Source organism: Gracilinanus agilis, chromosome 2 (assembly GCF_016433145.1).
Source record: "Gracilinanus agilis isolate LMUSP501 chromosome 2, AgileGrace, whole genome shotgun sequence".
NCBI lineage: Eukaryota > Metazoa > Chordata > Mammalia > Didelphimorphia > Didelphidae > Gracilinanus > Gracilinanus agilis.
The window spans coordinates 699,650,911-699,677,875 of record NC_058131.1 but is presented as its reverse complement, the minus strand read 5'-3'; the positions used below and the strand labels follow the sequence as shown (position 1 = coordinate 699,677,875).

Below are 26,965 nucleotides of genomic sequence, written 5' to 3'. Positions count from 1 at the left end.
GGTTCCATAGGCCCTTGACTAGGTGGGGCTGAGTGACTGTTAAGGGCCTAACTGCCATTTCTTTCAAAAGTCATTCCCTTAGCAATTAAAACCCAGTCTCCCTACCTTGTTTGGTCCCTCCTGCTTCTGTCATTCCTGTCACCCTCACACTCCACTGGGAACCCACAGATAATATTTAGTTAACTTCCCTGGTTATTTCCCATTAGAGTCCCCACCCAAGAGTCTTGCTGCTCTCAGGAGCAGGCCCTGATGACCCCAGGTAGCTGCCAATGACTTAATGGGTGCCCCAAACTTGCTCTCTTGTGCGCAGGCTTTGGCACTGTAGGTGGGGTGGGGGTGGGGTGGGGGGAGGGGTTGCTCAGCTCGAGTTTTAGTGAGAGCTGTTTCACTCCTTATAGCATGGACATGCCCCAATTCCACTTACCTTCAATGCTTCTGCCCGTTGTGGGGTCCCTTTGTTAGTCTGGATTTGTTTTTATGTCCCCTTGAGGAGTCCTGTATGTGTGGGTTAGGGGAGGTCCCGCAGCTGCTTTTTACTCTGCCGCTATCTTAACCCGGAAGCCTCCTCAGCTTCTACGGAGACAGACTGCGGAGCAGATCTCTACGGACCTCCGGCCAGAAAAACATTCCCATTCATTTAAGATTGTCAGGTTTGCACAATGTTTTCTATTCTGGTAACACATTTTTAGCGCCTATTGGCCCTCAGGGATGCTGACAGCGCGGGTCCTCTGACTGAGAGGGTAAAGTGTAGCGGCAAGCCGCAGAACGCATGCGCGAGCGCCCATCTCGGTTCCTCCTTTGGTCCTTTGGCCCAGCCCAGCACTTCCACGTGGGTGCCTGCAGCGCCGGGCGGCTTCCTGCTTCCGTCCTCGGCGGAGGTGACGTTGCCCACCGTCTGCTTCCTTTCCACGAGGCTGTCGGTTACGGAGCGCGCTTGCTGCCGAACTACTATGCCGGGGAAGCTTCTCTCAGAAGCCGAGGTCGAATCAGAGGCGGTCATGGAGGCGGCGGAGCAGACGCGGAAACATAAGCATAAGGTGAGGGCTGGAGGGTTTGGGCGGCCGCCTGGCGCTAGCTCCACGTGGATCCCAGGTTGGGCTCCTGGCTCCTCTGAGCCTCAGTTTGCCCCTAGCGACCCAGGCCTAGGGCTGGAGGGGACCTTTGACACCCCCTCCCCAACCGCGCCTTTCATGTGAGGAAACTGGGATCCTGAGAGGCGAAGAGCCCCACGTCCCAGATCGCGGGGCCACGGGCGGACTCTGGGTCGCGTTACCCAAGGGAAAAGGGCACGGGGAGCCTGATCGGGCCTTCGAGGCTTGGGGTGAGTGCCAAACTCCACTTCCCCCGAGCGAATTAAAGTGTGTATAGCACCCGGGTGGTGGTGCCGGTGCCGGTGCCGGTGCTCCTCCTGCTGCTGCTGCTGCCAGTGGTGCTGGTGCAGGTGCTGTTAAAAACTCGACCCCTCCCGGCCAGCTCGGCGGGGCACGGACCCATCCCTTCTAACCCGACCCCCCCATCCCACGGCCCCCATCCCGGCCCTGGTCCTGGCACCCCGCTGTACCAACACGTGCTCCCGCGGCTCTGGGAGATACCCTACGTCATCCTACCGGCTCGGAGCCGCTGGCCAATGGGCGGGCGTCCCAGACCTGGGGGAAGGGTTGGGGGCGAGCCGGGTCCGTCCCCGCCCACCTGTCTGTTGCCGGGAGCATTGATGAAGAACTCGTACGCCAGGCACTGTGTTGGAGATACGTTGGGGGGAAAGGATATAGGGAACCATTTATCAGTCGCTTGTCATATGCTTAACTGTGCTAGCAGCCCAGGAGACAAGGATAAAGCAAGAACAGTCCCAGTTCTCCACAGATTGGGCTGCTTATGCCCCAGGCATTGTCCTGTGTGCTGGCCATACAAGTACAGTAAAACTTACCAGGAGCCTAATTGTGGTCAGGAAGACCGCAGATAAAAAGGGGAGCCTGTTTGGGAACAGCTGGATTTTCCCTAGAAGGCGAGTTAAGTGAGAACATCACTGTAGGTTCTGGTCATGTTTATCCACTTAAACAGTGACAGGGATCTTTTTTGATGTGGGGATGTTCTCAGAGATCAGGTTTATTTTATAAATGATCCTACAGGTCTTCCCCTAGAATTGTAGCTTTGGGGAAATAACATACCTTTGAAATGTTTCTAGTATCTAGACTCTTTTGATTAGGACTCCTGTTGGCTATCAAAGGAAGATTGTTTCAGCAACCCTGACAAGGGCTAAAATGGTAGCATAAGGTGGGAGTAGAGTATGTTGAAGAAAGATTCACATCCATGATAAGACATTTAGGACCAGTTTTTGGTCTACGTTTGTTTGCATATGTTTATGAATTGGAGAGGATTGGGAAAGTTTCATTACTAATAACTTAATTCTCTAGTGACTGATAAAAAGCATTTTTTGTGTGTGTTTATCCTTCAGGTATCCAGGTAAAGTAGGTTAGGAGCTAGATATGCCTCTTTTGGTAGAAAACTGTTATGGCGTTCAGTTGTCATAGTCTCTTGTCAAGATTAGTTACCAGTGTCAGTGACTTTTCCTCCTACCAAACTCTGGTTTGAGGTATGTCTTTGAGCAGCCAGGGCATTATCTCCTGAGGCATCATCACCCATTAGCTAAAACATCCCTGGGACAAACTCACTTTCCTTGCAGCTCTTGATTATTTCTACTAATTGGGTCAGTGAAAGAGTGGAGAATTGAAATGTAATCTCTAAATAGCTCCCAAGTAGTAGAAAAGTGGAGTTGGTGAGTTTTTAAATTTCTAGCACTCTCCCAGAATGATGGTAATGAATAGTTAAATGACCTCTCACCCACTTTTTTCTCTATTCCCCCTCAGAAAAATGTATAACTAGAAGGAGGTTGTAGCAGTGCTTAGATTTAGTAAGAATTTACCAAAAGAAGGGAGGGCAGTGTGGTCCAGTAGGGATGTCACTGAAACTGGAGTTAAGATTCTGTAACCTTGGCAGAGGGACTTAAACTTCTCTTAAGGTGGATCTAGCTGGCCTCTGACCTTTCCTGCAGTTTTAGATCTAGAATCCTATGACTTAGAATTCCTAGAGTAGTTGGAAAAAATAAGGAGATGGCCAGGTGCAGTTAATGTTTCTTTTAGTAATTGTGAATAAAGGAGTGAAAAGTTTTCTCATTTAATAAGTTGATTTTGGTCTTAATATGGGTCTCTTATGTATTTATCTTTGAATTTTGCAGAAAGATAAAAAAGAGAAATCAAAAAATGATAAACTGGAAAAGGAGCCCCAGGTAGAGACTGAGGAGCTTGACTCACCTAAGCCCAAAAAGGTGAAAAAGGGGGAAGAAGTCATTTCTCCAAAGCCTAAAAAGGCCAAGAAGAAAGAACAACTCCCAGAGGATGAGGAAGACTTTTCCCCTAAACCAAAAAAGGCCAAAAAGAGTGAGGAAGGGTCTGTGGATGAGCCCAAAAGCCTGAAAGAGAGAGGGGGCGCTTCTACAGATGAGGTCTGCTCTAAGGCCAAAAAGACCAAAAAGAAAGAGGAGCCTTCTGAAATTGAAAGCCCCCTGAAGCCCAAGAAAGCCAAGAAGAAGGAAAGAGAAGTAAATGGAGACACTGGAGAGAAAACACCAAAACTGGAGAAGGTGAAAGTAAGTAACGGATTGTCCCACTCCAAACAGGCATCTGATTCTGAGGAGTCCAGTGAAGAAAGTCACAGTGAGGAGGAGCAGGTAAGGTGGCAGGAGAGTGACTTGTGGTTGGTTTGTTTTTTAAATCATTGGTTCCAGTTAATAGATTTCTATTCTAGATGTGGTCTGAGCCAGGTAGAGGCCGTGGAGTCCAAGACACTTCATTCTGGTTCAGGTTGTGGTATATATTGCTACAGCCCAAAATGAAACATACAGAAAAATACAAGGGGAGGGAAGGAGAGAGAGTATGAGCAATTAATGGAGTCAGGAAAGGCTTGATTTAGAAAGTGGTGAAGGATACCAGTGGAAGGAGAATTTGGCTGTAGAATCATAGTCTCCCTACAGATTTAAAGCTGGAAGAGGTTATGTAGTGGCCATTGGGTCCAACCTCTTCATTTTATAGATGAACAGGCTCAGAGAAGAGAAAAGACTTGCTAAAGGTAACATCCACAAGTATTGATCATCACAGAGAGAAAAAAATCCCTGAAAATTGTTGATTCCTGGATTGGGAGATTGTGCCCTGAAATTGGAGTGTTGATGGCTCAGAATGGAATGTTCAGCCACTGACTTTGTGAAGCCAGAGGTTTGGGGTGCGGGGGAGGGATGATTGCAAGGATTTGGTGGGCTAGAAAAGCCCTTCTGGCTACACTGACATCCCTAAGTTCCACATTGGTGTAACCAGCAGCTGTTCTTGTGGACTATAAGAGAAGGGACTGAAGAGTTGTGTGTTTTTTTTTTAATTTTATGTATAATGCTGTTTATGCTTTAAAAAGTAGAGTACCAGAGGGAAAAAATTGGTAAGAAGTCTTAGCTAATATGAGTTTATTTATATTTTGTGACATTTCACTATGAAAGTGTCTTTTTTTTAACTAATCCAAATACTGTTGTATTGTTGTTCAGGTACATGTTTTTGGTTTCTGCTTTAAGATTGTGTTAATTTATATGCTTACTATGTGTGCATTCAGGAAAATCATCTTCCTAAAGGATTAGAAAGCCACACCCTTAGTTCTAAAGGATTAAAATCCCAGTTGCCAGCTGGACTAACAGAACAAGTCAAAGAAGAAGAAGAGGATGAGGATGAGGATGAGGATGATGATGATGATGATGATGATGATGATGATGAAGATGAAGACCAAGAGTTGGAGAAACCCAAAAAAGACAAAAAGAAGGAAAATGAGAAAGATTCTAAAGCTGAAGACACTGAGGTATGTTTAGACTGGACATGACATAGATTTACTAAGTTTCCAGGCATTTGGGGGTTTTGAATTTAGACATAGAGAATTAATCCCTTAGTCTGGTTCATGGTTCCTCCTCACCCCCTTAACTCTACTCTAGTCCAGCCTTAATTGGCATGGACCTGGGGTTCTTGATCTTGAATCCATGAACTTGGGTGGGAAAATACTCAATATCTTTGTTTTCAGTAATCTTAATTGAAATTGGTGTTTCCTTTAATTATATACAGAACATTTTGTGGAGTTCATTGGTTTCACCAGGTGCCCAGTGGGGCCAATGACACAACAAGTTATGTTAGGACCCTTCCCTATACTTGCTTCAGTTGGTTGTTAAGATTTGATTGGGTTTTTAGGTGACTTCATAGGCTTGTGTTTGGGTCAGATCCAGTAATCTTTTTATATTTTGTTGGATCTGACTGCAGGAAGCATACATGGAAAACAGGGTGCCGGACATTGGTTTTTGAGACAGCTTCTGTTGGGAGTTCTTGGAGTTTGTGGTTTGGGTCATGTGCTCGGGTCACTCTAATGGCTTGTTACTGTTTCTCGGATCCAAGTGAGAGTTCTAATGACAAAGCTTTTCCCAGCTAGGCCTCAGTCTGTCTTCTCATAATTGTAGAACTAGGAAAGACCTTATTGTACATGATTCCCTTTTCTGTGCTCTTCAGCCTAGCCAGACTAGCCTGCTGAGGTACCTCATCTACATTGTGTCCTCTTTCTGGGTGCTTTGGCTCAACCTGCCCTCCCATGCTTACAGGGCTATCCTCACCTCTGCTTCTGATCTTCATAAGCCCCCTCCCTGAACCTTTCTCCCCAAGTTACCTTGTGTGTTTGTGTGTGTGAGACTATCTCCCTAGATAAAATGTAAACTCCTTGAGGTCAAAGACCATCACTTAAGTCTTTGTATCCCTACTGCCTGGCATACAGAAATAATGCATAGATGTTCCTTGATTGATTGATAATTTTGGCTTGAGTTGACCAAAAATAATCAAACACTTGTCTTCTGGAAACTAATTCTGCCCCCCCCCCCCCTTTTTTTTTAACAACCTTGTAGGAGTTTTCAAAGTCCAAATTTCATAAAAATTTTGTAGTACTTTATTTTTTAGTCTGTTCTGTTTCTCACATTAAAGGTAAATTGACATAGGGCTTTCTAAATAACAATCTTTAAAGTGTATTTATGCCTATGTTTGGTTTTAAATAGTCCATAATAGTTTCTCATTTGAGTAAGATTGTTCTTTGATATTAATGTTTGGGAGGGCCTTAGTACATCTTTTGTATTAAATTAACCAACAGATATTTACTGTGTACTAGGTAGGCACTGGGGATACAGAAACAAAAGGGTCCATATCCTCAAGGAGCTTATTTCTGATATGTGTGTGTTATGCTGTAGAAATACCTGTTTTTTCTTTTTTTAAAGAGGTTGCACAAGTTCTTACCCTTTAGACCATAAAGTAAAACCTAATGAAAACTTGCCTTTAGTTGCATGCCCAAATCATTGATCTGTTCTTTCTCTATTTTATTTATTAAGCATTTAGAAATTTCTCTCAAGCATAGCTTTGGCTGCATCCCATACATTTTAGTATTGTGTTTCTTTATTGTCATTTTCTTTAATGAACTTGTTGATTGTTTCTATGATTTGTTCTTTGACCTATTTGTTCTTTAGGATAAGATTATTTAGTGTTCTATTAATTAAAAATTAATTAGACTTTCTGCTGCCCTTTATTGAATGTGATTTTTTAAAATTGTATTATGGTCTGAAAAGTATTTATTTAATTCTGCATTTGAGTGTGAGATTTTTATGCCCTATTATATAGTCTTTTTTTGTGAAGGTGCTATTTACTGCTGAGAAAAAGCGTATTCCTTTCTATTCCCACTCAGTTTTCTCCAGAGGTCTGTCATATCAAACTTTTCTAAAGTTTTATTTACCTCCCTAACTTTTTCCTTTTTTATTTTTTGGTGGAATTTATTTAGTTCTGAGAGGGGAAGGTTCAGGTCTCCCACTAATATTATTTTACTATTTCCTCTAGTAACTCATGTAACTTCTTTTGGAATCTGGATGCAATATGTTTAATATTGAAGTTGTTTCATTGTCTATGACCTTTTATCAAGATGTAATTTCCTTACTTATCTCTTTTGATTAGATGGATTTTTACTTTTGCTTCATCTGAGATGATGATTGCTCCTTCTGCTTTTTACATTAGTTGAGATATAGTAGGAAATCTGTTTTAAAGGAATTCCTTCCTTAAGCTTTGTTTTTTAGGAAAGGATTATGATACTGATATAGGAAGCTACTAATTTTATTTATTCTGCTTCTAAAGTGCTCTCTCTCTCTCTCTCTCTCTCTCTCTCTCTCTTAAATAGGAGTTATCTGCAGAGCAGAAAGAAGGTGCTTTCTCTAATTTCCCCATCTCTGAAGAAACGATTCAACTCCTCAAAGGTAATTTTATTAGCTAAAAAAGTTAAACTGATTAGCCACTTTTTTTGTATCATGTTGAGAAAGAGATTGTTTTTATTGATGAGATGATCTCTCTTTTGAGGTGCTGTAGTAAGAATTGGGGCAGGGTAATTTTCCTTAAAATTCTAGGTCTTCTAATTAAGGACTTAAGAATTTATTGATAATTTTTCATCGGTAGTAGAAAATGCATGATATACTTGAGGTGCAAAATTACTGCAGCCCCTTCTCTTCACCTCCCCAGGTTTCAGTTCTCCTAACCTATACAATGAGAGCTTAGACTAGATGTCCTCTTAGATGCCTTGCAACCCGAGATCTAGGACCCTCCTAGAAACAGCTGTGAACTCCTTCAGGCACCAGAAAATTGGGAGTAAAGGGAGAAACAGGTTAAGGGCATTTGTTGATAGTAGAGTTGCAAAGTCATCAGAGTACACAAAGAATGAGTTTCCTCAGGAGCAGATGGGCTAATGGGAGTCAACACTGAAAAGGGAACAGAAAACCTAGGAGTGGATGCAGTAAAGGAAGAAAGAAGGGCTTTCCTTTCACTTCTGGAACTCTGCCCTGTGCTGGCCTTTTTTACAAAGGAAACAGGCTCTCTGGTCCCAGATTTTTATGGCAATATTCCAATCCCTTGGAAACCTTGGGAGGGACCAGAGCAGAGTACGCACTCACTCGACATGAAAGAAGAAAAGGCTGAGAGAATTGCTCAGGCCAGCAGGATCCTGAGGGGAACCGGAGGGAGGGAGGGATGGAGGAGTGCTGAGTCAGGGCCTGTGCCCTTGAGTCCAGCCTTCATGTCAGTGCTCATTTGTACCACCCCTGGGCTGCCCCAATTGTTCCAGGGCAGGTTTAGTTGTGGGTTATAATGATTTTGAAAGAAAGAACATGCAAGATTGCAGTTTAACACAGTGGTGGTGTGCTAATGGAGGACCTCAAGGCTCCAGGCCCAGCCAGGTTGTGGTGTCACATTGTCACTAAAAAATAATTGTATTCTTTCCTAGCCCGAGGAGTGACCTACCTGTTTCCTATACAAGCAAAAACATTTCATCATGTGTCCAGTGGAAAGGACTTAATCGCTCAAGCCCGGACAGGAACAGGGAAGACATTCTCTTTTGCCATCCCCTTAATTGAAAAACTTCAGGGAGACACTCAGCCCCGAGCAAGAGGCCGTGCACCAAAGGTAGCACAGCAGCCCACAGCAGCTTGCTTTCTGGCCAGACCCTTCTTCTGAGTGGGTTTTCAGTTGTTGCTGGTGGGGACCCTCTCAAAAATGCCCTCAAAAAAGAAAGGAATGTGAGGAGGGTTGTTAGAGAAGGGCAACTCCTGGATGAGGATGCCAGGCATGAACCAGTCTGGAATACCCTGAGGTGTAGGGAGAGCCTGCGCCCTCAGAGTGACTCCAGAGGAGACGGATTTACTGGGTCCTCTCAGCTGTAGCTGGTTCTTTGCTTCAAGGACCTGGGGCCGACAGATTCAGAGAGAAAAAACATGACTAGAAGGACCAAAGGAGAGGGTTTGAAAGCGGCAAGTGTTCAGGAAGTCAAATCTAGAGCTCCAAGAGAGTCCTGACATCCAGAATTCTTGCCCTTTAATCATTGCACTGGTTTCTTAGTAGCTTCGTGGAGCAGCTCTTGCCCTGGAGTTAGGCAGACCGAGTTCTCATCCAAACTCAGACACTTCCTTGCTTTGTGACCCTAAGACAGTCACTTAACTTCTGTTTACGTCAGGTTCTTCATCTGTAAAGTGGAGATAATTCTAACATTTACCTCCCAGGGTTGTTGTGAGGGCCACAGAAGAGAATATTTGTAAAGTGCCATACAGAGTGCCCAGCACAGTGGAGACATTTACTCGGTGCTCATTCCCTTTCTTCCCCTGCTCAAGCCTCATCTCCTAGAGTTCATGGTTCCTGGGGTTCTAGGCCTTACTGCCTTGAGAGGGAGGGAGCCATTTGGGTCATTGAGTCCTGTTGGGTCTGGTTTCTGGACCCAGTTGTCGCAGTTGGCCTCAGACTTGACCTCTCTCACTAGATCCTGGTCCTCGCCCCTACAAGGGAACTGTCAATCCAAGTCAGCAAAGACTTCAGTGACATCACCAAGAAGTTGACAGTGGCTTGTTTCTATGGCGGAACGCCCTATAATGGCCAGAGTGAGTATAGCCAAAAGGGCTAGGGTGAAGACTCTTGAGCCAACCCGGGCTCCTCTGGCCCTGGGGAAGGGATAGAGGCAGAAGGAGCACCCGTAACACCTCCCTCCTGTGGTTACTTGGCAGTCGATCTCATTCGGAGAGGGATTGACATCTTGGTGGGCACCCCAGGCCGCATCAAAGACCATCTGCAGAATGGCCGGCTGGACCTCACCAAGGTGCAGCATGTTGTGCTGGATGAAGTGGACCAGATGTTGGACATGGGCTTTGCTGAGCAGGTGGAAGAAATTTTAACTGTGGCTTATAAGAAAGGTAAGGAAGGTGCTGCTATGATGGAGGGCGTCCACAAGGGCCAGGGACTATGCAAGTCAGGCTGAAATGGGCCACCTCTCCCTGAACAAGAAGGGAGGGTTCCTGTGAGCCCGGAGATGACTTTGGGCTATTTGGGGGATGGTCTTCCTGCCCTGTCACTGGTGATGCAGGCATCAATGGTGGGTGCCCGTGCTCTTCCTGGCATGGGGACTATCAGCTCTCTGGGGGCACTTTCTTCCTCAGAGCTTCATTTTCCTCATCTTGGAAAGGAAGGGATTGGACGAGGTCTTCTCTGAGGCATATTCTAACTCCCTTACTGAGGAGTTAGGCTGCTGGCCTGAGTACCCACAAGAGAGTCAGCAGCCCACTGGCTATCTTACCTTCTCACTTAGTACTCATGTGCCTTACTCAGCCCTTTAGAAAGCACGGCTCCAAAGCTCCCTTCTTAGTCTGAGAAATGCATGCAATCACTTGGGAGTCTTACATCATTCTTCCTTTTGTATACTTAATGCTGGCTTTTTTCTTCAAGATTCAGAAGACAATCCCCAGACATTGCTTTTTTCTGCTACTTGTCCTCACTGGGTGTATGATGTGGCCAAGAAATACATGAAATCCACTTATGAGCAAGTTGACCTTATTGGGAAGAAGACGCAGAAAGCTGCGGTGACTGTGGAGGTAATGGATGAGCTGCTGTTCTTTGCCTTGTTGGTTGGTACTGATGTGGAGAAGGCTGCTAATCAAACCAGACTTGAGACCAGAAATAAAGAGCTTTGTGCGTGTGTTTTGGCCATCGAAATTTTAGTATTTGATTTAAATTTCAAGATCTTTATTGCATCATTTTCTCTGGCTTCTCTGCTATGTGGGTTTCTCCTTTGACTTTATTCTGTGTTGTACCCATTAACTAGGTGCAACTAGAAATCAATAGCCTATTGGAGGATGTTCTTCCATAGAGACTGGAGACATGACAAAGCTCTTGTCATATCCGGGGAACCAGAGGAATGGGGAGGAGAAAGACTAAGATGGGTGGGCGGACAACCCCCAAGGAATGTGGATACAATAGTGTTTCCATTTGTATTTATCATTGACTTTGGGGGGCCTGCAATGTTGGGGACATGAGTGTTCTACTAGCAACATCTTCATTGTCCTGACAGAGTTCAGATGAACAGAGGGCTTTGGAGCATCTCCCATGGGCCCCACAATGACCCTGGGAGGTAGATGTTATGTTCCCTATTTATCTATTTATGAATGAGGACTCAGCCTGTGATCTGCCCAATAGTGATCTGGCTGGACCATGCCAGGATTAGCAACTCACACTAGTTAATGAGGAAGGGTCCGGTAGAGAAGGTGGCATAAACGCTAATGCGGTTTTAATAAAGGTTGAAAAAGAGAAAAGGAAAAGAGAAAATGAGGAGCCCCAGTTCGAGATTAGTCAGAGTCTTTTGCACAGATGAGCTTGTTTGGCCCTAATGGCCTAAATAGGAAGATGCTGAAGGTCCTGAGGGAGAGCTTGGGGGGGCTTCTCTAGTCCCCCCATGGTAGCAGATGTTTCCTTGCCCAGTCCTACTGAAGCAGTGGGGGATGTCAGCCAGCCATCAGAAGGGGCATCTCTTAGGACTTAAGGGCTGCCTATCATTGTTGCTCACCTGTCTACTTCTGTAGCAGCAGTGTGGGAGAAGCTTAGGGGAAATGTGTGATTTTCATATCTTGATAACAGCATTTTAATCAGTGGTTTCCTTGACTTCATGCATTTAAAGCCTTGACTCTGATGGGAATACATTGGCTTCCCACACTGCCATGGGAGTCCTAAGAATGCCTGCTCTTGTGCCTTCTTTACTCCTATTTCCTTAGTCAGGACCTATAATAATAATAAGATAGACCAAGGGGAGCATCCAGTTTGGTTTGGCACAAAGATTTTTTTTCTTCTTCAAGAACCTGGAGTAGCAATCTACTAGACATTCAGTTAGCATTTATCAAGCACCTACTGTGTGCTGAGCACTATGACAAACGGGGAATATAAAGAATGACGTAGTAAGAGGGTGAATCCTCGGCTTTGTGCTCACAAGCTAATAAGGACAATCCTGTCTAATGTCAAACCATTCAGCTACTACTGGTTGATTTCTGGATGCCCTCAGACAAGGAATTAATTGCTCTTTTTTCTTTCTCAAAGCATTTGGCCATCAACTGCCATTGGTCTCAGAGGGCAGCAGTCATTGGTGATGTCATCCAGGTCTATAGCGGGAGTCATGGACGGACCATTATTTTCTGTGAGACAAAGAAGGAAGCTCAGGAGCTCTCCTTGAATGAATCAATAAAGCAGGTGGGCATCATTCCTGACCCGGGAAGTGAATAGGAGTTGTTCCCATTGCTGCCCAGGCAGTGATTGAAGAAGCTAGCCATAGGAGAGTCCCCATTTGGGGGACTTCAATGTTGGGTCAGTGTTTTGTGGCCATCTCCCAACTGCAAATGTGGCTCACGTAAGGAATGTGAGGATCTTCCCCAACAACAGTAGGCATAGCTTTTCATGGGAACACATGTTGTCAGAGCTAGAAAGGGCCTTAGCATAAACTAAGAGAAGTTAATAGACTTGTCAAAGAACTTGGATCCTAGTCTCCTGATTTCCAGCGTACAGGTTCTTTCCATTCTGCCTTGGTTTACAAAACCTATTTCCTTTTCATTGTGTACTATTTGAGTACGTACCTCCACTGAATATAAGGGGCCATTGGATGACTAATGAATGTACCAAATAATTTATACACATTTTTCTTTTTAATTTTAGGCTAAAATTTTGTGATGATCCTGGCTACTTTGGGGGTTCTGTGTGAAAAATAAGTGGTTTAAATTTAGCAACTTATCCTTTTTTTCCTCACTCAGACTTAGTTTGTTACTTTGGCAGGATGCCCAGTCATTGCATGGAGATATTCCACAGAAACAAAGGGAAATTACCCTTCAGGGTTTTCGGAATGGTAAATTTGGTGTCCTGGTGGCAACCAATGTGGCTGCTCGGGGTTTAGACATACCTGAGGTTGATCTGGTTATACAGAGTTCTCCTCCAAAGGTAAGGAGCACACTATTTTCTTCCTGCTTTTAGGCTTGGCTAATTTAAAAATACAGATTTGTATGCTTTGCTTTTCTGAACTTGACAAACACCTACAAGTATGACCATTCTTGTGTACAAAGAAAAAAGAGAGAAACAAATAGGAAGTCATGGGTGTCAAGTAGATCCTAAAGTTACTGGGCTTTACCAAAGTTGTCCTTTTCTTTCTGTCTCCTCTTCTGAACTTCCTTCTATGCATTACTTTAAGTGCTTCATTGATGTTTTTTTTCCTTCACTAGTTTTGCCCCCTAAAAGACTCCCCTTATAACATACAAGTCTCATTAAGCAAAACAGGGTCATATATTTGTCATGTCACCTAGTATCTGTGCCATTTTGCACCTCCAGTCCATCCCTTCTCTTATGAAGAGAGAAGGAAAAGATCTCAGATATGTTGGTCAGACCTCATGTTTTTAGTCAGAGTTCTAGACAGTAGTGTTAGTAGTGTTGTAATAATTAAAAGTGGTAATAATTAAACATTTGGTTTAACAAAAATAATAATGGTTTAAAAAATTGTCGTGGTTGCCATTTATAAAAATTGAAGTTAAACTATGAGTCAGTAGGCTGTTTAGTATCTTTATAGCAAGGAGATATTAGAGTGGGAAATATAGGAAGGAGGTAGAAAATATCACCTAGCTAAAAATACCCCAAGTCCTAATCCTAGTGCCTCCAGACTGTGAATATGAATCTGAATGCAAATCTTACCAGTCCACAAAAGTGCCTCTAGTCAGGTGAGAATGTATCCAGTCAGGCGTTCCAATGAAGAAGCTGAACCACAAAGGGCAGTCTCATGCCAAGGAGGCAAGAGTCTCACCCGACTAAGTATCCCTCTTCAGCCTGAGTCTCCCAATGTAGGAAGCCAACTCCTCACCAGAATCCAAAGTCCAGATCAGGAAGTTGAAATCTAAAGAACCAAAAGACGCTAAAAACTGCCAAGAACCTTCAGCACACATGAGGCCAAGACCTCCAAGAATGCCACTAGAACTCATGCTTCTGGGGCTAAGAGCTGCCCAGAATGAAGAGCTAGGACAAAGATCCGAAGCTCCCATCAGCTCTCCTGTCACGGCCCTGTTTTGCTTAATTAATTACAGCCTTTCTATTTGCCTAGCACTGGAGTTGGGGAGAAGCAGTGCTTGTGGCCTTTTAGGGCTCGACCTTACTTTGTTGGTGATTTACTAAATGTTAAGTAGGGGTGCTTTAAATTCTTGATTGATTAACTTAAAATAGACAAAGGGAATAAAAATTCCCTTTCACAGTGTGGCTATTCTTGAAATGATTCTCTTCATTCTAGATTGTTCTACCAATTTTTCCAGGTTTCTCAGGATCCATTCATTGTTTACTGGGAGTAATGTTCCATTGTATTTGTTCAGCCCTCCCCCAGCTGATGAGCACATCCTTTGTTTCTATTCTTTGCTACCATGAAAATTTTTGAATACCAAAGTCCTTTCCCTCTTTAACTTCTTTGGGGCATGGGGTATGCACTGTCATAATTTAGTGACTTTTGTGGTGCATTTCCAAATTGCTTTCTGGAATGGAAGGACACATTCACAGCTTCTCTAACAGGCATTAGTTTGCCTGACCTCCCATAGGCAGTGGTCAGTGGTTTGTTTTTTCCCATCTTTGCCAATATGATGTTGTGGGGTAAAACTCAGAATTTTAATTTGCATTTCTCTTAATTATTAGTGATTTGTTGCATTTTGTCATTGCTGTTGATAGCTAGCTTTTCTTTTCAGAAATATGCATTCATATGCTTTGGCCACTTGCCCCCTAGGAAGTAGCTCTTATTGTTGTATAGAGTGCTCTAAGAGCCTTTTGGGACATCCCATCTTTTTTTAATATGTTCCCTATATGTCTTGGAAATAAGATCTTATTAAAGAAACTTGCTGTAAAGATTTTCCTTATTAACTACTATAAAAAGAAATTCTTTATTCTTTTTTTAATTTAATGGGGGACCTGGAGGTCCTCTTGCCATAGAGATGTGTAGGGATTAACCAGCCCACAGTGATAGGAAGTAGAAACTATAGAGACAGGAATCGAGGTAGAAAAAGGTTATAAAAGGAGTCAGTTGTTGACAGTTAGGGCTGGCAGTTGCAGAGAAGTTGACAGCTGGGAGTGTGTTGGTTGCAGGTAGTTGGCGTTTAGTTGCTGGAATATAAAGGCAGGCCTGAGCTTAACTGAGAGGACTTTTTGACCTTTTCTGGTTTGGGAAGTGGCTGGTCTTAGTTGACAGACCGAATTGGGGTTGTATTTAAACACTGATTGGCTTGGTTTTGATTGGGCTAGATTGGGTTGGAACTTTGTGGGCTGGTTATTATTAGCAGTAGTTATAGGCAGTTATAGGTAGTAATTATAGGATAACTAGTATAGACATTAGGAAATTTTCTTTCTCTACCTCTTTTCCTATATTTCTCTCCTTTACTATATTAATTTTACTATATTCTTTTACTATCTTAATTTTAATTAAATTATTAATTTTTAAGAGCTGCTAGTTTTCTCTGGCTTAAAGGGATAATATTAATTTACAACTCTACTATATTCTCATTAAAAGCTGCTCTCTTATTTTGTCAGAACTCCTAATTTAACCCTTGTACTACTTAACTTCTAATTTTAACTGCATTGATTTTTTTTGGTAAAAACTATTAAATGTTATAAAGTCAAAATTGTCTCCTATGATCCTCTTCTAATCCTAGAACTACCCTTTCCATCTTTGTGAAAGGTAGCTTCTCCCTGTTCCTCTAATTTGTTCATAATATGACTTTTTATATCTTGGTCATGGGTCTCTGGTGTATGGTATGAGATCCTGGTCTAAACCTGGTCTCTTAAGATGACTTTCTAGTTTTACTAATTAGATTTATCAAATATTGAGCCCTTACCCTTTGAGAATTGGATATACCTAGGTTAATTTTTAAAACATAGCATACAAACTCTTGCAAGTCTAAAGGTTTACTTTGGTGTGATAGTAATAGTTATAAGATTGAACAAATCAGTGGCCTTGAAATAATCAGATATACAGAATGCAGATCAAAGCAGACGATTTTTCACTATAATGTATTTGCATTTGGGGGTGGGGGCGTTGGTTTTATATAAGTATTCTCATAACGGTGACCAGTATGGAAGTATGTTTTGCATGATAATACATGTATAACCCAGATCAAATTGGGGAAGGAGGGAATCTTATAAGTTTGGAATATGTATGTTGAAAATTGTTCATTATATGAAATCGGGGAAATAAATTATTTTAAAAAAATTTTTAAGTACTTTGACTTTTCCAAATTAAAAATAAACAAAAGCTTATATCTAAAAAGAGGAAGTAATCAGACATAAATTCTTTAGTTTATAGCACTAAGAAATGTTTGCCTTTATTTTCTTTAATAGAAAATAATGTCATTAAAACTCCCAAGTATCTTAAGGGTTTTTACAAAATAACTTATTTTGTTCATTTGTATTATTGGCATTCTTTCTAAGATGGAGTTTTTTCTCCATCTGCTGGTTCTCTGTGGGCTGCTTCTTTGAATTTTTTTCCCTTTTTTTCCAAATTCAATTCTCCATTTCATCATACTAGGATGTAGAGTCCTACATTCATCGTTCTGGGCGTACAGGCCGAGCCGGACGGACTGGGATCTGCATTTGCTTTTATCAGAAGAAGGAGCAGCACCAACTGGCACAGGTGGAGCGGCAGGCGGTGAGTGGATGCACTTTCTTTTCAGTACCTCGGCATCATGGTGGCTCTGGGATTGGAACCACTTTGTTTTACAGGTGCTCAGTCCCTCCCTCCATCACCTTGTTACACAGTCCTTCTCATCATCCTTCTCAACTTCTTCTTTCCCTCCAGCCAGCCCTAAGCTAAGCTCCCTAAAAGCTGCTGGTTAAGTGAATAGGGATCCTGTTGTGGTTACCCTGTGATTCAGAGCCAACCAGAAGAATCTTCTTTTGTATTTTCCAAATATAGCCATTCAAATTCATAGCTACAAAAATGGCCCTCTTGGAAGTTAGGAGGCCATTTTCTGAGGTGCAGTCATGATGGTCCAGTCTTCATGTTTGTCTTTATTAAGAATTGTGTTTGTGTGGGAAACAATTGAGCTTGGGGTGTTCCTGTCCCTTTTGGGTAATGTTAACAATTGTTAACACAAGGGCTGTTTTGATCTGATATCTTATAGGGGATCACATTCAAGCGTGTGGGTGTTCCTAGTGCTTCTGAAATAATTAAAGCCTCCAGTAAAGATGCTATCAGGTGAGTGTGTGCCTGTCCCCCATCTCTGTGATCACACTTTGTTACTTTGTTGGCTGGGTTTGCCCCCAGTTGTTTTTGTTATGAGGGAGGGTTCTGTGATGGGGCATTTGGGTAAATGAATGATGTTTTCGTGGAGATATAAATAAAAGGGATCATGAAGGGCAGAGTACAGAAATCCCACATTGTAGGTAGAGAGTTAGGCTTTGCCAAGAATTGGCTGCCTTAGGTGGGAATCAACATAAGTCTTGGTTCTCCCATTCACCTCATGGGGAGGCACAGCGTGGCTTCCTCAGATCCTTGCCATTTGGCAGGTGAAGTCTGGCTGAACCCCGAGCCAGGAAACAGAATGGATGAGTGAGTGTTTGTGGAGTGTGGAGGGGCATCTTTCTAGTGACTGTCAGAGGCAGGATTTTCCTCCCCATTTTCCCTTCATAGAGCCACCTGTACTTAGATTTTTGTATCCCTATGTCTCTGTACTCTTCTTCTGTTGTGTCAGGGGGCAGTTGCCAAAAACATCAATCCACCGTTTTACTATTTACTGGATTTTTTTGTTTTCTTTGAAAATTTCATTTGGGTCTTTAAGATTTTTGTCATTTTAGAGCTCCATGTTCAAATTCAGTAGCTCCTGGAAGGTTCATGTATTAGATTAATGCCCAAAACTTTTTATTTTTTAGAAAAATTTTCCACGGTTACATGATTCATGTTCTTTCTCATCCCCTACCTCCCTGTAGCTGACATATGCATTTCCACTGGGTTTTACATGTGTCATTGATCAATACCTATTTCCATATTATCCATAGTTGCACTGGGGTGGTCGTTTAGAGTCTACATCCCCAATCTTATCCCCATTGATCCATGTGCTCAAGCAGTTGTTTTTCTTCTGTGTTTCTACTCCTGCAGTTCTTCCTCTGAATGTGGGTAGCATTCTTTTCCATAAGTCCCTCACAATTGTCCTGGATCGTTGCATTGCTGCTAGTAGAGAAGCCTGTTATGTTTGATTGTACCACAGTGTATCAGTCTCTGTGTATAATGTTCTTCTGGCTCTGCTCCTTTCACTCTGCATCACTTCCTGGAGGTCATTCCAGTTCACATGGAATTCCTCCAGTTTATTATTCCTTTGAGCACAATAGTATTCCATCACCAGCAGATACCACAATTTGTTTGGCCATTCCCCAACTGAAGGGCATACCCTCGTTTTCCAGTTTTTTGCCACCACAAAGAGGGGCTATAAATATTTTTGTACAAGTCTTTTTCCCTATGATCTCTTAGGGGTATAAGCTCAGCAGTGGTATGACTGGATCAAAGGGCAGGCAGTCTTTTAGTGCCCTTTGGGCATAGTTCCAAATTGCCATCCAGAATGGTTGGATCAGTTCACAACTCTACCAGCAGTGCATTCATGTCCCAATTTTGCCACATCCCCTTCAGCATTTGTTACTTTCCTTTGCTGTAGTATTAGCTAATCTGCTAGGTGTGAGGTGGTACCTCAGAGTTGTTTTGATTTGCATTTCTCTAATTATAAGAGATTTAGAACACTTTTTCATGTGCTTATTGATAGTTTTGATTTCTTTATCTGAAAATTGCCTATTCGTGTCCCTTGCCCATTTATCAATTGGGAAATGGCTTGATTTTTTTTTTTTTGTACAATTGATTTGACTTCTTATATATTTGAGTGATTAGACCTTTGTCAAAATTTTTTGTTATAAAGATTTTTTCCCAATTATTTGCTTCCCTTATCATTTTGATTGCATTGGTTTTGTTTGTACACAACCTTTTTAATTTAATGTAATCAAAATTATTTATTTTACATTTTGTAACTTTTTCAAACTCTTGCTTGGTTTTAAAATCTTTCCTTTCCCAGAGATCTGACAAGTATACTATTCTGTGTTCGCCTAATTTAATTGTAGTTTCCTTCTTTATATTCAAGTCATTCACCCATTCTGAATTTATTTTGGTGTAGGGTGTGAGATGTTGATCTAGACCCAATTTCTCCTTTACTGATTTCCAATTTTCCCAGCAGTTTTTGTCAAATAGTGGATTTTTGTCCCAAAAGCTGGGCTCTTTGGGTTTAACATAGACTGTCTTGCTGAGGTCATTTACCCAAAGTCTATAGGGGAATGCATTTATGAACAGCCAAGGACTCTAAGGCTGGGTTAGACACTGCCCGCCAGGCATACCAGGTGGTAGTGCCAGCTCTTGAGGGTTTATCCAGGACTGTTGAAAAGGGCAGCATATAAGGGTACAGTGGATTCCAGTTAAAGTTTGCATTTAGTGTGGGTATATCCCAGCTGTGTTATCCAGCCCTTCTGTAAAAGTGGGATTGATTTAGCTTCAGGTGCTCCTGAGAGGTAGCATAGCAGAGTAGGGAAGGAGTATTGGAAGTCAGGCTCACTGCCAGCAGTGTAACCATGGGCTAGGAGTCACCTTCCCAGGCCCTCGGTTTTCTCATTTCTGAAACGGGGACAAGAATAATAGCTATGTCATAACATTGTGGCCAGGCCTAGGTGGCACCATGCCAGACAAATGTCAGCTGTTTGTGATTCTAGATCTGAGCTTTGCGATCTTTCTGAAGGTGCTGAACATTTATAGTTCTTGGAAATCAGTCTGCTCTTGATTACATCATAGGTTTTTGGATTCGGTACCCCCTGCGGCCATTAACAACTTCAGGCAGACGGCTCAGAAATTGATTGATGAAAAGGGGGCTGTGGAAGCCCTGGCTGCGGCATTAGCCCATATCTCAGGGGCGACCACTGTAGAACAGCGTTCCCTGATTAACTCAGATGTGGTAAGACGCCCACAGTTCTCTCTCTGAAGTGGGGGGGTCGGAGAGCCAGGCTTTGCCCTGGTTCATGTTCTCTCCCTTGTGGTTTCTGTCAGGTGCCATTTGCTTTTGCTCTTTGTGAGAAGTAAATCGCTGGTGAGTTCTTTTAAGAAGAAAAACTGAACTCTGATTCAGTCACTCTGCTATGACTTTTGCATCAAGTAGAACATGGCTAAAAGGAGTGTTTAGGGACATGTTTTCCATGTCTTTTGGAAACAGGACAAGATTCCTGATGGTTTCTTCTTGGTCCCTTACTCCCCCAGGGCTTTGTGACAATGGTTTTGCAGTGCTCCATAGAGATGCACAACATTGGATATGCTTGGAGGGGGCTCAAAGAGCAGCTGGGGGAAGAGATTGACGACAAAGTGACCCGAATGACCTTCCTCAAGGGGAAGACGGTAAGGCTGGGCCAGCTGGCAACATGGGCCTTTCTGGACGGAGGTTGGGGGGGTGGGGGTGGGAAAGGCTGTCCCTGGGTAGAGGCTGACAGAGACCCTGAAAAGAGCCAGCTCAGCACAGGCCCTGGCAACCAGGAGGTATAAAATAAATGCTGGTGGGGAGATTGATTGGAGCCTATGGTAAGGGGGACCCTCACCCAGAAAAGTCTTAGTCTAGAATCCCCCTGCTTTGAACAGGGGAAGTGAGTGAGGGGGCAGGGGAAGGGCTGGGTTGTTGGGTTGGGGTGGATACTCTCTATGGACTTTCAAAGCTAAACTAGAAACTGGGTAATCTGGAGGGTTTTCTGTGGACTTGGGTTTAGAGCAACATTGGACCTCTTTGTAGTGAGATGAATTTTAAGACCTGAATAATCCTACCCTGGAAAATATATCATCCCTTTTCTTTAGTTTTTCATGGGAAACTAGGTTTGTATGATCAAACTAGAATATGAAAACTTGGCCTTCCTGATAACTGTTGACACACACCTCTGGATCAAGGGCTCATAGGTGGGGGGATCCTGGGAGCCATTAGGAAATAGCCCAAGTGTCCTTCCCAAGGTCTTAAAGGAAGGAAGAAACAGGGCTGTGATGTGGACAAGGCCCTTTGTGCTGGTGCAGATTTCAAACCTTCCTCTCCCCTCCATCTATCCCTAAATTCTCCATAGAGTGTATGGAGTCTATCCTGGATGGCCTTGAATGTTGCGAGGACCTCAGCCTTTCTCTGTGGTCTCCTTTCTGATGTCATCATTGTCTTTTATGCCACTTCTTACTTGTGAGAGAATTGATAAGCACTCTCCCTTTGGCGCTCTCATGGAATCCTGATTGGATGGAAAGATTCAACCACATGATTAAATCTGAGGCCCTGGGTGTTGAGTCAGATTTGAAGGGTTCCTCCTGCCATTCTGAGTGGCTTTTGACTCTTCAGTCCCTTCTTGCTTTGTATTTTGATTGTAGAATATCACCTCTTCAGTAGACAATAGATGCATAAACCTCAGACTGTGGGCCCGGCCACAGAAGCCTTCTGCCCCCTCTGTTGCCTTCCTTGGCCAGGGATAGCTAGCCTTGTTCAGGGACTGATGGACGTGTAGTTGTGTTAATTCCTTTATGAAACTATTTTTATGTTCCTTTCCTTTTTAGGGTGTTTGCTTTGATGTCCCTGCTGCAGAAGTAAAATCATTCCAGGTATGCTCTTTTTGACTTTTGAGCAGTGGCTGAGGGTGTAGCATGGGGAGGGCGGGTTCTTTGGGTCCAGCAAATGGCTTAGGATTGTAAGGTCCTCTTTCAAAGTAGTGGGAGGGGAGTTTCCCATCATGCATCAGAGTTCAGAGTTCTGATGGGGAGCCCATGCAGTGCCCAGAGCGTTGTAATGTTCAAGGGCAGCAGGTAAAAATGAAGCCAGTTTGGGACTTGTACCTCTTGTAGAAGAAGGTGTTCTTTAGAAGGATGGAAAATGATTGCTTTCCTTCAGACAGTGTCTAGAAATCTAAATTGGGACAAACATATCTTATTTTCCCCAGGACCACTGGCAGGACTCGAGGCGCTGGCAGCTCTCTGTGGCCACAGAGAGACCTGAGCTGGAACAGCAGCCCGATGAAGGCAGGGGCTTCTCTAATTTCCGGAGCGGTGGTGGCCGTGGTGGCCGAGGCGGCGGCCGAGGTGGTGGTGGCCGAGGTGGCCGGAGCGGTGGTTTTGGTGGCTTCAACAGGAATGACAAATTTCAAAACAGAGGCCAGAAGCGAAGTTTTCAGAGAGCGTTTTCTCACCGTTAGGATGCACAAAAGGACAGGACTACATGTGGAGACAGCACTGCACTCTGCAGACTATACAGATTATTAGAACTGCTTCCTGCTTCCCTTTTACCACTCACCAGAGGAGCCCTCAGTGCTCATTGCATTGAGTGGTGTCTGCCTTTGGGTTCTTCCATCCTTTTGTCTGCCAAGTCTACAAAGGCTTTAGTTTGAGGATAACATCCTAAATGTATGTGTTCTAATTCTAAAACTCACGTCAATAGATTGCTTTAAATCAAGTCCATTCTCTGCCCAGACTACCCTCCTTTGGCGGTAGTTGTTATCAACGGTGTCTCTGGATACGGTTTTACCCTAAGGACAGTCTCCTGGGCACTCATGCTCCAAGGACCCTTCCTGCGTAGCCAAAGATTGTTTTTGCAACAGATATTCCCATTTGGCCTGTTGAATGAATTGTCCTGGGGGAGTCATCAGCTAAGGGTAAATACTGATGAGCATTGGGCATTCGGCTTGTTCTAGAGTCTGGGTCCTGCTAACTGGCATATCCACAGAGAAGATTGTGGATTTGCTATTAAAAAACGTGTTTTTGTACATCTAATGCTGCTTTTGGTGCTCAAGAAATAAATTATAGGCATTCTCGGTGGTGTGGGATCCAAGTTGCTTGAACCAGTTTCTATCAGGCCTTCCTTCCTGGTAGAAGAAAAATAAGTGAATTGACAAAAGGTGTCTAACAGTGTCAGACATCAGAAGATAATTTCATCCCTATTCCCACCTGGGAAGAAAGGAAGGCAGATATTTTTAAATCTACTTTGAACTCTTCTTCCATTTGGGAAAGAAACATTGCTATTTATTAGAATGAAAAAAATGTGGATTTGCTAAGCAGATGAAATAAACAGTTGGATAACTTTTTTAATTATGAGAAAAATTTCAGACACCATCTTAGGGAGGCGTAAAACCCAGTGCAGTGATTGGCAAGCTGGTTCTCGTTTAGTAGTAGGAAAATAATTAAGTTGATTTTCATTCTGTAAATTTTTATAACCCTGTAATGTTAGTGTTCATTTACTTTTTAATTCTGCAGACATTTATTAAGTACCTACTGTGTGCTAGAGGTCTTTCTGTGTGAAAATGGTTTATTCAGTTGCTGGACTCTTCCTGTTCTGTCAAGTATCTTTGGAGACTCCATCAATGATCTGAGTCATGTCCATTCCTCCCCCCATAAGGGTGTGTCCTGACTGGGTTCCCATTCCTCCTCTGGGGAATCTTCTGTGGCCTTCTCCTAGACCCTGCCCCTTGTCTATGTGCAGGGGTGTGTTAGGCCTAATAGTCCAAATGAGCAGTTAACAAGCTTTTGTGAAGCCCCTTTTGGGGTTACCCACTCTAATAAGATTTAGTGGAAGGAACACTGGGTTTGGAATCAGAAGATCTGGATTTGAATTTCAGCTCTGTTCTTTACTAGCAAATCCCGCAAATCCCTGGGTCTCAGTTTCCTAAAGTATAGAATGAGAGGGGCAGACTAAAGATCTCTAAGGTTGCTTCTGCCTCCTGTGGTCCTGAAGACCCCCATTTTTTTCTCCTTTGGCTCTCTGAAACACCAGTTCATTGGAGACCCCCAACCTCCAGCTGCTCTGATCAATGGGGAAACATGTCCCCTTTAGAAAGTGGTGCCATGAGCAGCTGAATCCCCATTCACTGATGCTCTTGGAAATTCTTTGAACTCATTGTGGTTCTGGTTGTTTATGCCTGCATCTGTGAGTGTGCTGAAACCCCTCAATCCCTGCACCCCCTTTTCATCTCAGGATGCTCTACTGAAAGCCTGGAGGTCGGGCTTTTGTTGGACTAGGACTCTTAGTTTTTTAGATGATGAAAGTGACTCCCCAGAGAAGTAGCTCCAATAAGGTACATGGAGTACATGTACATCGAGTACATGGCAGAGCTTCCATCTTGAACCCAGAGCTTGTGGTCCTGCAACAGATCCTCTTTTTAGTGCTGGCTTTGTGGCATTTCACCCCTTTTTACTAGGTCCGTGTTGGGGCTGTGGGAAGGGGGGAGGATGGCTTTTACTACAGTTCACAAAACTTTTCCCCTCATTCCTACAATTTAGCAAGTTTATCTGCCTCTGCCCAAAGTAGTGGGCAAACCTTTGCTCCTTAGCCAATAGCCTTTATTTTGGAACTAAAGCCACCTAGTACTAATGGGGCAGTCTAAAGGGGCTTATGAGTGTAGGCTTTTGTGCTTGGGAATCAAGAATGCTCCTACCATGCAAAAAGGGAAACAGGAATACAAAAGTTAGTGTGGTGCACTTGAGCTTTGGAGAATTAGACTTTCAAAAGAACATGCCAATGTTCAAAATGATGTGATGAAACTTGTGCTAATACCATTCACTAGAACCCACGATGTGCTTTATAAAGGAGGTTTTGTTGGGCTGGCCCAGGGACCTCGCCACCATTTATTGCCCTTGAGTTCCAAATGGCTTTTTATCAAATGAATTTATGGAACACACTTTGGTCATGAATTGGCAACTGTCAACAGAAATTATTAAAAGTAAATATTTTCTAAGATACTGTCTTATACCATAATAAAAACTTAGTTTCCTTATGTCTGTGCCATTTTTTCCCCATGAACTACAGCCGTCTGGTCCTCATGCTGTAAGACTGGACAGGGCAGAAATGACCATTTTATAGGCAGAGACTCAGGCTGTACACCTGGGAGTTGGGGTAGGGGGAGAGAGAGCTACCTGCCCCTGGAGGATCTTGACAGTACCTAGTGGGTCATGGAGGAGCAGAAACATGGCCACCGGCTCTTCTGGTGGTCATGGAATTCAGTGGAATGTAATGAAAAGAGCTGGATTTGGGGTCAGAAGACCAAGAACTTGTAGGGTGAGGATTCTAGTTGTCCTACATGGGCCACCCTAGCCAAGCCCCTCATCACCTCTCCTCTAGACTTGCAGTGGGCTCCTAATGGATCCCCCTGCCTGAGGCTTACTCCTCTGCTCAATAAACTCCCGCCTCTGTAGAATGAAACTTGGGATTGCAGAGGTAGCAAGGCAAGTCTGGGGGACCCACGAGGGATGGTCGCTAGCCCCCAGAGGTCAGTGGGGATCCGCTTGTGAAGAGACTTGTACTGAGGGCAGGTGGGTAGCCCAGTGGTTAGAGAGCCATGCCTGGAGTCTGGAGGTCGTGGGTTCAAATGTGGCCAGAGACACTTCCTAGCTAGGTGACCCAGCACAAATCCCTCATTGCCTAGCCCTTACCGCTCTTCTGCCTCAGAACCAGACCCAGTATTGATTCTAAGACAGAAAATAAGGGCTTAAAAGAGAAAAAAAGACGTGTAATGACAAATGCTGGGCTTTGTCCCTTATCCTATAGGCAACAGAGTGTGCACACGACCCTAGGGAAGGCCAGGGCAGGGTTCGTTCTTGGTTGGGTCTATCTATGCTCGCCCCCAGCCCCAGCACCACCTGGGCGCCTAATTAATGCCCGTGGGCTTCTTCCCAGACTCAAAGCAGGAATGTTGGCTCCTGTTTTATCTTCGTAGCCGCTCGGTCAACTGCCCGGGACTAGGTCGCGCACACGGCTGGTGTATAATGAATGAACGCTGAATTGAATCGGCTCTCAGAGCGGGTAAGAGAAGGCCAGCTTGGCGGAGGTTCTCGGAACCCCGGGGTCCAAGAGAGCCATGACATCACAGCGCAGCCACCGTGCCGGGTGGGGGAAGGGAAGAAGCGGAGACTCCTTGCAGGCGCAGCTGTGTTGCCATGGTAACCCTGCAGCGGAGGTTCCGCCCCCTTCCACTGGTGCCTGCTGCCATTGGTTGGCGGGCCTGCGCAGCCTCGCCCTCGATCTGTGCGCTGCGTGCGCGACGCGGGCGCGCAGGCAGTGGCCTGGCGGACTAGGCGGGAGCCATGGCGACCCCGGCGGCCTGGGCCGCAGCCTGCGAGAAGTTCCACGCGTCATTGTCGCTGTCGCAGGTGGAGTCTCAGAAAGACCCGGAGAACGACCCGTACAAGTCCAAGTACCGCGCCCGGGAGCTGCTGCAGGAGGTGAAGGCGCTGCTAGGCCCCGCGGCCGACGAGGACGAGGATGAGGAGGCCGGGGACGGCGGCGACAGCGGCGGCCCGCACGCCGAGGAGGGGCCAGTGGCTGAGTGCGCCGGAGCTGGGGCTGAGCCCAGCGCTCGAGCAGTGCGCCTGGCCGCCGTGGAGCTGCAGCTGGGCCTCAACCACATTGACACGGAGGAGCTGGCGGCCGGCGAGGAGCACCTGCAGAACTGCCTACGCCTGGTGCGCCGTAGCCGCCTCGAGCCAGCTGCCGTGTCCCTGCACCTGCAGGCCCAGGTCTGACCCAGGGGAGGGAGCAGGACCCCCCGCGGTGACCCAGGGGCTGTGGGCCGGGGGAGGGGCACCTCCCGCTGTGACCCTAGGGCTGCGTTCTGGGAGAGAAGGCACATTTTCGCCCTCATCGTGACCCTGCTTCTTTAGGCCTAGAGAGGGGGATGCGTCTGGGGGCCTGGGGCTGATGGAAGAGGGGAGCTCCCTGCTGTGACTTCGTGTTTGCTGGCCTAGGGGCACCCCCCGCAGTGACTGGCTGTAGGCCTGGAGCTGACTGGGGGAGGGAGAGAGGTGAGCCCCTTCTTTGCCCTCCCTTGCTGGCCTAGGGCTGACCAGGGACGGGGGAGGGGATAGGGCCTAAGAGCTATGCTATGCGTCTGGTGGTAGAGGGGGAAAGAAAGAGTCAGAAAACTTGTCCCACCAGCCATGAGAGACCCCCTCTCCCTCTCCCTCTCCCTCTCCCCCTCTCCCTCTCCCTCTCCCTCTCCCTCTCCCTCTC

The 26,965-nt window shown here is 44.7% G+C and overlaps 2 protein-coding genes across 3 annotated transcripts in view; both read left to right on the top strand.

Moving 5' to 3' along the window:
- The first annotated feature begins 874 nt into the window (after positions 1-874).
- On the top strand, positions 875-24,734 carry DDX21 (DExD-box helicase 21). Of its 2 annotated transcripts, none has more exons than XM_044659192.1 (16): positions 875-1,037; positions 3,233-3,643; positions 4,648-4,887; positions 7,273-7,348; positions 8,365-8,543; positions 9,391-9,508; positions 9,632-9,817; positions 10,347-10,492; positions 11,985-12,134; positions 12,711-12,872; positions 16,471-16,590; positions 17,066-17,139; positions 19,762-19,921; positions 20,221-20,355; positions 21,532-21,576; positions 21,912-24,734. In XM_044659192.1, the coding sequence occupies exons 1-16, from the start codon at positions 951-953 to the stop codon at positions 22,161-22,163; spliced, it is 2,541 nt and encodes an 846-aa protein (XP_044515127.1). In that variant the 5' UTR covers positions 875-950; the 3' UTR covers positions 22,164-24,734. The 2 variants fall into 2 exon arrangements, with proteins under 2 accessions (XP_044515127.1, XP_044515126.1); XM_044659191.1 differs by having other exon boundaries at positions 3,233-3,724.
- A 1,306-nt stretch (positions 24,735-26,040) lies between these two features.
- Positions 26,041-26,965, top strand: part of LOC123236523 (kinesin family binding protein) — a 25,260-nt gene continuing 24,335 nt past the window's right edge. The window contains exon 1 of the mRNA XM_044662936.1: positions 26,041-26,472. Coding sequence (XP_044518871.1) covers positions 26,041-26,472 — 432 coding nt within the window. The remainder of the gene's footprint in view (positions 26,473-26,965) is intronic.